This window comes from Bos mutus, chromosome 11 (assembly GCF_027580195.1).
Source record: "Bos mutus isolate GX-2022 chromosome 11, NWIPB_WYAK_1.1, whole genome shotgun sequence".
NCBI lineage: Eukaryota > Metazoa > Chordata > Mammalia > Artiodactyla > Bovidae > Bos > Bos mutus.
Genome location: NC_091627.1, coordinates 23,979,205 through 23,989,079, shown reverse-complemented (window position 1 = coordinate 23,989,079; position 9,875 = coordinate 23,979,205). Strand labels below are relative to the sequence as shown.

The following is a 9,875-nucleotide window of genomic DNA, read 5'->3' as shown; positions in this document are numbered from 1 at the left end:
GAACGCAGGGTGTTAGTCCTCGAAGGTCTTTGTTGGTCTTCATAGACCGTTTCAACTTCAGCTTTTTCCACGTTAGAGGTTGGGGCATAGACTTGGATTCCTGTGATGATGAATGGCTTGCCTTGGGAAGGATCTCAGGGAGATAGTTCTCACCTTTTCGTTTTATAGAAGCTGACGGGGTAAGAGAGGTTGGGATGTGGCTGATCTGATGCAATTAATAAACAGGGAGCGTACCAAGACCAGAATGTAAATTGTACCGCAAGCCAAGCGAGAGGTTGTCTCACCTACTGAAAGGAGGGTTTCAACTCAGCATTTCCTTTTCACCTCGGGTTAACTCCACCCCTTTCCCCGGGAATCAGAGGCGGCGTGGCCGCGGAAGCTTGTCCGCCGCAGCTTGCCGTAGTAGCCCTGCCCCAGCACTTGGTGGGGCCAAATATGGCGTCCTCCGAGCCATTGCCGACCGTGAATCCAGGCGCTGCGGAGGGCGAGGAGGAGACGATACTCTATGACTTGTTGGTCAACACCGAGTGGCCCCCGGAGACGGAAGTACAGGTGAACCAGGCCCCTCCGGGGCTGCGGCCAGCTTGGTGCCGGCGCTGCCCTGGCAGAGACACGTAGCCGGAGCCACGTAGGGTGATGGAGCCGGGCTCCACCGCTTGTGCGGTCGTCCTGGCAACGGCACCGCGAGCTAACGGGGGTCCGGGTCCCCCAGGTGGGGTTTTCTGGCATGCCTCCTGGACTCCTAATTCGGTGCTCGGGGTGGGGTGGGGGGCGAAACCTCGGGCCCTGAGGCACGTACTTTACCACCCCGGTCTGTTTCATCGTCCCTACTTGGAGGGCTTAAGGCACAGCGCTGGACTCGGGGGTCCTTCCCTCACCTAGACCCTCGGTGGTCCCTTCCCCTGGCCGGCCCCGGCAGGGCTGCTCCTCACCTGCTGTGGGAGTGTTTTCCAGGACCCTGCAGTCATCTCAGCATCTGCTGGGCTGTCGTGGAGCGCGGCATTTTAAACCTTTGTTCCTAATTGGGCCCGAGTTGTGTCAGTTCTTGTGTTATTTCAGTAATTAATGAGTGTATGTGTATGTCTGTCCGTGTCCCAGATACTGTCAGGCGCTGCGCTTCCGAAGTGACTAAGTTTGGTGGTACTTGCGGTCTTAGAGGGAAGACAGTGTAGTAAACTTTTTCATCACTTGCTGTAATATGCACTTTAATGGCGATGTGAGCAAAATGCCCTGAGGAGTGAAGATTTATGAGGACCCGGGGTTGGGTTTTGTGTTAGAAGAGGGGTCGTAGGTGTTGGTAATCTGGACCTTGAGGTCACTGGTTTCATAGAAAGGACCTCTCAGGCACAAGGTGGAGATAAGAACCAGAAATCCGCATTTATTAAACGTATTTATTGAGTGCCTAACGTGTGCCGGTTGCTGTTTTAAGATCAGAATATGCAGCAAGATGGGAAAGGAGTTTCGTTAAAGATCATGGGCTCTAGCCCATACGAATTCTTATTTACAATCTCTTTTCTGAGTTTCTTTCTTTTTGGCTGCTGAGTTTCTTTACTGGAGAAAGTACTGCTTCTCCTGTAAAGTCTACAAGCTTTTCTTTAACCTCCTTCCCACTGCAGTTTCTGCCTTTTGGAATATTTTGTAGGCTAGCAGAGATCCTCATGCATAATTTTTAAAAAGTCTTTATATAGTTTCTGTTTGTGTTGAACAATTGATATTTTGTATCTTAATGCAGCTGGAAAGTTGCTGCTGCCACTAATTGAATGAGATACCTTTCCACACCTTAGCACTCACTGGTTAATTACAATAATGTTATAGAAATGCTTAAGATTATAAATTGGTTAAAGAAATATGCACTGCATCAACTTATATTGAAACCTCATAACACTTTTTTTGTTTGGTTCTATTGATTTTAACTGAACTACAAGCCCTTGAAAGGCAGCTACATTTGACTCATTTTTATATTCCTTCCCCAAACCAAATTTTGTCTTCTGCAAAGTAAATGATCGATTCATGTTTGTTGAATGAAATAACATTTTTGTGCTTTTAAGCCACATCTGTCTGCACTCTGTGACCATTAGGACATCTTCCAGGTTATAGTGCCTAGTATTGTTTAACCTATGTTTGGTCTGTATTTAAGGGACTATTTAATATAGCAGTTATATATCAGTGTGGCTGTTTGTAGTATTTTCTCTATGAATATGCAGCTAATATTCAATATATTTGCTTTGGGGCATGAGTTTATTGATCCATATGATCGCTTTTTCTACAAGCAAAACCCCTTTTAGGCCTCTGTAGCCCACCAAAATAGACTGTGCCAACTGGCAACCAGTGTGGGTCTTAGACCTTGACTTTTTTTGTCTTTGCACTGGTGTTTTGATTTAGAAACATTTTCCAGCCTCAATCCCCTTCCTGTCTTGCAGAATTCATCCTGACAAATGCCTGTATCTCTGCCATGCTCACTTTCCTAGTGCTGCTTCTCCTTGTTTTGTTTCTATCTATAAGTAGTTTTAAAGACACTGATAACTTGTGCCCAGTACTGAGTATTAGCAAAGAAATATAACTGACTATATAAGTATCAGTGGAAAATTCTCAATTTTTTTTTTCATTTGTAGCCTAGAGGCAACCGGAAACATGGTGCATCCTTTATCATCACAAAAGCAATTAGGGGTGAGTATAGCTTATTTTGGCTTCCCTTATAGCTTGGTTGGTAAAGAGTCTGCCTGTGGCACAGGAGTCTGTCTGCAGTGCTGGAGAACCAGGTTCGATTCCTGGGTTGGGAAGATCCCCTGGAGAAGGAAATGGCAGCCCACTCCAGTGTTCTTGCCTGGGACATCCCATGGACAGAGGAGCCTGGTGGGTTACATTCTGTGGGATCACAAGAGTTGGACACAACTTAGTGACTAAACCACCACCATAGCTTATTTATTTATGATATAGTTAGCAGATAATTTTTTCTTTATTTTTTCCTATTCTGTAACTGTGCTCTTTTAAGAAGTTTCAGTTGCGACCCCATGAATCGCAGCGTGCCAGGCCTCCCTGTCCATCACCAACTCCCGGAGTTCACTCAGTCTCACGTCCATCGAGTCAGTAATGCCATCCAGCCATCTCATCCTCTGTCATTCCCTTCTTCTCCTGCCCCCAATCCCTCCCAGCATCAGAGTCTTTTCCAATGAGTCAGCTCTTTGCATGAGGTGGCCAAAGTACTGGAGTTTCAGCTTTAGCATCATTCCCTCCAAAGAAATGCCAGAGCTGATCTCCTTCAGAATGGACTGTAGGATCTCCTTGTAGTCGGGATTTGAAAATGTGTCCTTTTGAGTTTTAATGTAAACTCAGTTGCTAAACTAATCACTATTAATTTTCCTGATTAAAATGAGTATTAATAGCATAAATGTTACCTATTTTATAAAAAATGCATGTGTTTTAACTATATGTCTGTGAGCATGTGTGTATATATACATATACACATATATGGATGTATTCATATGTTTATACAGATACATTTTTTACAGTTTATTTTTAATTAAAGGATTATTGCATTATGGTATTGTGTTAGTGTCTGCCATACGTCAATAGGAATCAGCCATAGTTATACATATGTCCCCTGCCTCTTGAACTTCCCTCCCACCTGTCACCCCCTTCTACCTCTCTAGGTTGTCACAGAGCACCAGTTTGAGCTCCCTGAGCCATACAGCAAATTCCTCCTGGCTGTTTTGCATATGGCAGTGAATGTGCTTCCATGCTACTCTCTCCATTCACCCTCCTCTCCTTACCCACTGTGTCCACAGTTCTGTTCTCTGTGTCTTTATTGCTGCCCTGCCATAGGTTCATCAGTACAATATTTCTATATGCATTAATATACCTGTTTGAAAATATAATAATAATTTTATCTTCTGTTACAAGACACACTAGCATATTCAGTTTTCATTATCAAATGTGAAATTTTGAAAATTTAGAAAATATATACAAGTAATGTACTAAGTTTAGGAATATAGAAGACCACAAATTGGGAATAAATAATTCCTCATTTTACCACCTGGAGATAATCTCTTATCCTTCAGACCTTTTGCTTTTGTCACATACATAACCATGTACACAGGTTCACACATATGTGTACATTTTAAATGGAATCATAAAACATTGCTTTTCAATAGTGTGTGAAAGATTTTGTTTCCCATGGACTTCTCCATTTTAGGCATTATTATTTTTAAGTCTTTGCTGTAAAGTGTGAAATGGTATCATAATCTTTATCCAAATACTTTGGTTTTCATGGGTGATCACTATGACTTCTATTCTATGGTTTCATTAAAGCCTTTTAGGCGAAATTTTGCATCTCAAACCACTTTTACTTGTTATACAAAGTTTTGAATAATTCAGACTTGAGACATATAAACAAATATATGATCTTGTGAAAGTTATTGTGTATATTAGATTATATTTATCCTCGACAAGAGTTGTATTCTCCATGTTTTGTAATGACTCACTCTACAGTGTATTTTAGACTTATTGTCAGTAAATCTAAAATAGAAAATGATTCCCAAAGAATAGCTCATTCATATTTGGCTTTTTGCTGTTTCTTTTTATTACAGATCGTTTATTATTTTTAAGCCAATATATCTGGTACAGGTGAGTTGTCAGCGCTTCAGAGAAATGGTATGAACAGCAAGTACAAACAATATTATCCTATTTATTATTGAAGCTTTCAGAATTGAATCCCAGATTGTGATATGGATGCTGACATTCAGGTGAACCCAGTTTATAAAACAGCCCTGTCAAACATTTGGTATACCTTGACAAGATCTTTCGATAAATGTAGGCTGATTTTCGATCCCTTAGTCGTTATTGAGAATATCTCATGACCATCTCTGCATTCTCTGATTGTTTTCTCAGCCTTATCTCGAATGTGTATTCAAGAACAGATGGACCTATTCTTGCATTATCTTTTTAAAAACCTTTTTGTTCTTACGGTTGTATCAACTCTTAGAGTCAGTGTTCAGTTGCTGTGCATCAGAGAAGGTTCTCTTAGGTTTCAGTTCTTGGAAACTTCTTAGTTCTTTTGAGTGTTAAGTATGTTTTTAGGCCTGGTGCTAATTTTAGAAACAAGGAGATGATTAATCTGACCAAAGATACAGTTTTGCTTTTAGGTGCATGTGTAGGAATTGATTTATAGAATTATTTCCCAGAGATTGCTTTTTGCTCGAGGACAGCTAATCTTAAGAGCTCTAGAGATAACAGGGTTCTGTATATAATAAAACAAACCTTTGGCTCTTCCCTGGGGTTACCTCCAGTGCTTTTCTGCTTTTACTGTGTGTGTGTGTGTGTGTGTGTGTGTATGCAGGCATTGAATTTCTTTCTGAATTTTATCTTATTTGGGGGGATGTGGAATGTGATAGAGAACTGAGTGAGAGAGAGGGTGGTCGTGGGGAGGGGAGTGTAAGAGGTAGGCTGTTTTTCCTGGGCTCACCGGGCTACACTTGGTAGTGTTGAGGACTGTTGGTTAGGGATGGCAGAAAGGATGTCTGTTTAGGGTGCTCCTGAACAGTAAGTTCTTTTGTTGTTTATGGAGGAGGAGGACTTGCAAGAGCTCCCTCTGTTGCAAGCCTTGTCCTGCGTGTAAACGCCTTATGCTCAGGCGTCAGGAGGTGTCTTTCTCATGAGAAGTCCCTTTCCTTGCACTGGCCACATCGATCAGTGTATAGACTGAGTGGACCGTGAGGTGATTATCTAGTTTTCTCCATGATATGTTTCTTTCAAAATGCTTGTAGTTGAGTTGTTTTGCTCTTGAGTTTATGATAATTATACCTAAAAGGTCTTAGAGCCAATATTTGTTTTGAGTGGCCTTTTCAAGTTTTTTTTTTTTCTGTCAATCATGCAATATTACAAACAGACTGAAAATTGTAGACAGTAATATAATCTGTTACGATTGTATCCACATCTGAATTAAAGCAGTTGTTGCTCTTCTGCCATATGTGCTTCAGATGGCCCTGTTTTTATTTTTATGCAACATGTTAGAGCTCAGGTCCACTCCTCCCCACCCCCACCTTTGCCTGTCTTCTTCCCCTCCGGAGGAAATTTATCATTCTTATGTTGATTGTATCACAGGCATGTTTCATATCTTTTTAATAATATTAAGTACCTCATGGCATTAATTGTTTTGTCTTAAAAAATGAACATAAATATACTGGATGTAAATTAACTAATCTTTTTTAGCCTATGTTGTGTTTTCTAATTTCGTAGTGTTTTTTCTTTTTTCCTGTTTCTCTTCCCCATCGAATTATTTTTTCTTTCCCACCTATTTTCTTGATTTTCTTCACATGTTACTCCTCTAATTTGTCTGAATACTGATTCACGTGTGGCAGGTCATGTCCTTGTGTCTTTTGTGAGTGATGCTAGTGTGACCTTATGCTTGGGAACCTTGGAGCATGTGAGTAAAGTCAAATCACCGTCCAGTCTTGCATGTCGTAAAGACTTGGGGTTTTGTTTTTTCATTAGGAGGTTTCATTCCCATCCCCCCACAGACCAGAATTCCTTGCAGAGATGAGATTCTTGAAGGTCTCCCTGGGTTCCTGTGACGTTTGGCTTGTTCCCCTTGCTCTGATGGCACAGTCTTTTGAGGGTCCTGGTCTCTGCGGGGGTCTTCACCTCCCACTCCTGTCCTTCCTGTGGCCCCTCGCAGGTGTTTACTCTCCATTTTGAGTTCTGTTCCTCTCTTTGTCCTGTGCCCATTTCTGACTTTGTTCTCTTTGCATTTGTAGTTCTTAGGAGATTTCTGTTCCTCTCTTTGAGTTTAGCTGTGTACTAGAGTTTGTTTTTGTTAGAGTTGGAGCCTGTATTTCTGGATGTGCATTGCAGGAAGAGTTCTTATAAGCTGACTCTGCTGTTACTGGCACCCTCAAATATCTTTTCCTTAGAAAAAACATATCATTGACCACATAACCAGGGTTTTTTTTTGGTAATAGAGAAATGTATGTGGTCAAGTTTCAGATATCGAATTAGTAACTTTCAGTTTTGAGTTTGCCAATATTCTGTTTTTATATTCTAATGGAAAAATCCGTCTTGTTCACTATAGATCTGCTGTTTATAATATTTACCTACTATATGTGGTTTTCATGATTAGATTTTTTAAATTAGCTAATGTGTTGTGGTTTCAGCCCTGCTCCTTTCTTGCTCCCTGATGGACTGGTTCGCTTGGTTAATAAACAGATAAACTGGCATTTGGTACTTGCAAGGTAAGGATGCATAAAATTCACCTAATGTTTCTCTACCTGGATTAGCATTTAAATTCCATTATGGTTATTAATTTTAGAATCCTTATGGCTTGCTCTCTTGGTTTTTTATTGTATGTAAATTCCCTGTGTCGCACATGATTAATATTGTTTAAATATATTAATGCAACTCTACTGAATTATTTTGTATGCCTTTGTACCTATATATGCATCTAATTATAAGGTCAGAAATGGATAATTAAAGATGTGAAAAAATTTGAAAATAATTTTAACGTCTTAAAATGGTTCCATCTATGATAATGAGAGCTATAGATACTCATACAGGGATTTGTTTCTCTTTCTCCCCATGAAAGCAATGGGAAACTCTTGGCTGCAGTTCAAGACCAGTGTGTGGAGATCAGGTAAGTGTCAGTTGTATTCATTCAGCAGTTCCCTACAGAAAAGATTTACTTGATTTATGAGAACTCAGGTTTTTAAAGGGGGTATATTTAAAGGAATTTTGTTATTAACTCATGTAATTTTGTAAGGTATCAAATGCCAACTTATGCTAATTAAAGGATGAAGGCTGTTTTCAGAGTATGCCTTCTACTTCCCTGGATCACTCTGTCTCCTGAGAAATTTTACTTTCTCAGTAGACAAAAGCATATATTCCAGAGCTCTGAAAATCACTCTTCTGTTATTGCTAAGTCAGGTAAGCATATGCTCAGGAAGGTGAAAAAGCAATAGAGACAGCTTTACTCTGTTGGCATAAAGCTGTAGATGGAATATGGGCTTGCAGAACACTAAGGCTTAGTGTTACTAGGGACCACTGATTCTCTGTCCTCCTGAGACAGCAGTGGTATTACATACACATTTAGAAGACTTCTCAGAGCTGGGCTTCTCATGCACTTTATTTTTAAGTAGTATATCAGTTGTGAAAGAAATAGCAACATTGGCAACTAATTTAGGAAAACTAGTTTATGCTCTCAGGAAATTGTCAACAGCAGACTAAACATATTGTACCTCTAAATCTGGGGGCCACTCCTGTCTCCAGGAAAGCCCCAAGTCTTGAGTCTCAAAAAATAAGCAAATGAGGTGGAAATTTCAGGCTGCCTGGATACCAGTCAGAAGTTTTTTCCGATACTTTGTTGTTGACTGAAACTAGTTTTAATAAGCATTCAGTTTTTAGCACACTGTTTCTGTTCGCAAAATTTCTTTTTTCATTTATCCAAACAGAACTGGAGTTAGCTTTGGATAACTTTTAGGGGAGTAGATGGAGGGTTAGCTCCCACTGGGGCTCTGACTTTAGGGGAGTAGATGGAGGGTTAGCTCCCGTTGGGGCTCTGACTTCAGATTGAGAGCCTCTGTGATCATTCTTAAAACCATCAGGACAGAGATGATTGGCAATAATGACTGCTTTTCAGAACTTCACTCTTCATTCCACATGGCTTTGATAGGCAGGGCCCTCTTCTCTAACAGCAAGAGTGAGCCTCGGGGGCACGGTATTTTAGCTGATAATTGTTAATAGAGATGGGCTGGTACTTCCTACTCCATTTGCTGCAGTGATGTGAAGTGTTTCTCTTGGAGAAATGTGTTCATCGTGTGACTTCTTTATGAACAGCAGATAGTAGTCAAAATTGCCATTTTCCCTCCCGCCCCTCCCTCACCGCCCCCCCCCCAAATGGGGACGTTAATGGAATGATTTTAGTTGTTAGGACTGGAATACACATGTGGCAAAGGATTGATACTTAGGCTTGTTAAGGAGATTTTTACTAAGGGTTTCTGGAACTTGTTACTAAAAATTGTGATGAAAAGAAAAAAAAGTAATTATTTGCTTTTGTAAGAGGATTTGCTACTGGATTGCTAGCATGTACAATAATATTTATAAAACATATACATAGGCCAGCTCTGTAGGAGTCTGCTCATGCATTTGAGACTAAGTAGTGAGGGAACATTTCTGGGCAACAGACATGATGGTCATCAAGATCTTCTTCGTCTGGTCTGTAATTTGCAAGAGTTTTGTAACTTGGTCCATTTAAAGCCTTTTGGGGCCAAGAGGCAGCTGTATGAGAAAGCCTTTCAGGGACTTGTTCCCATTGGATCCCCTTCGCCTCATTGGTTAGGTATCGATCCTTGGTGCTCCTATAATAATCAATACATTAATGGTAAGAAGGTAATGCTAACAGTATTGGGCACTGTTGTAGGTGTTTTACAAGTGTTAGCTTAATCCTTGTAGAAGTCCTCTTTCTCTGTTTTAGAAATGAGGACTCTGGCACAGTATGGTGAAATAACTTGCCTAGGGATTTGAAATCAGCTCTTCTAGCTTCAGTGTTCATGCTCTTGTCTACACATTTGTACTACCTCTTGATCATGCCTTTTAGCCATCTATGCCAATATGTTTACATGTGGGTTTCCCCCAGTATATTTATGACCTCTGCTTTGCACTACTCCAGGGGGGTGCCATTTGTTTAAAACTCCAGAGCATGGGATCTGAAGTCTGCGGCTCCTTTATACTGTGTGTTCCTTGGAGGCATGGAAACTTTTCTTTTTTATCCCTTGCACTTGTATATTTCCTTGGATGTAATAGGTGCTTAGTTTATGTTTTATTGGCCTGGCCTGTCAGCAAGTGGGATGGGGAAGCAGATTCTGGAGAGGATACTATGGGGCAGAGCC

General features: G+C 40.8%; 1 protein-coding gene across 2 annotated transcripts in view; it reads left to right on the top strand.

Annotated features, from left to right (window-relative positions):
- Positions 1-394: 394 nt before the first annotated feature.
- The window catches only part of NBAS (NBAS subunit of NRZ tethering complex), a 329,480-nt gene continuing 319,999 nt past the window's right edge, over positions 395-9,875 (top strand). Inside the window, exons 1-5 of one of the 2 annotated variants that reach the window (XM_005891040.3) lie at positions 395-552; positions 2,613-2,667; positions 4,587-4,623; positions 7,149-7,226; positions 7,577-7,624. In XM_005891040.3, coding sequence (XP_005891102.2) covers positions 436-552; positions 2,613-2,667; positions 4,587-4,623; positions 7,149-7,226; positions 7,577-7,624 — 335 coding nt within the window. In that variant the 5' untranslated portion in view covers positions 395-435. The remainder of the gene's footprint in view (positions 553-2,612; positions 2,668-4,586; positions 4,624-7,148; positions 7,227-7,576; positions 7,625-9,875) is intronic. The other variant, XM_070379139.1, reaches the window with a different exon arrangement.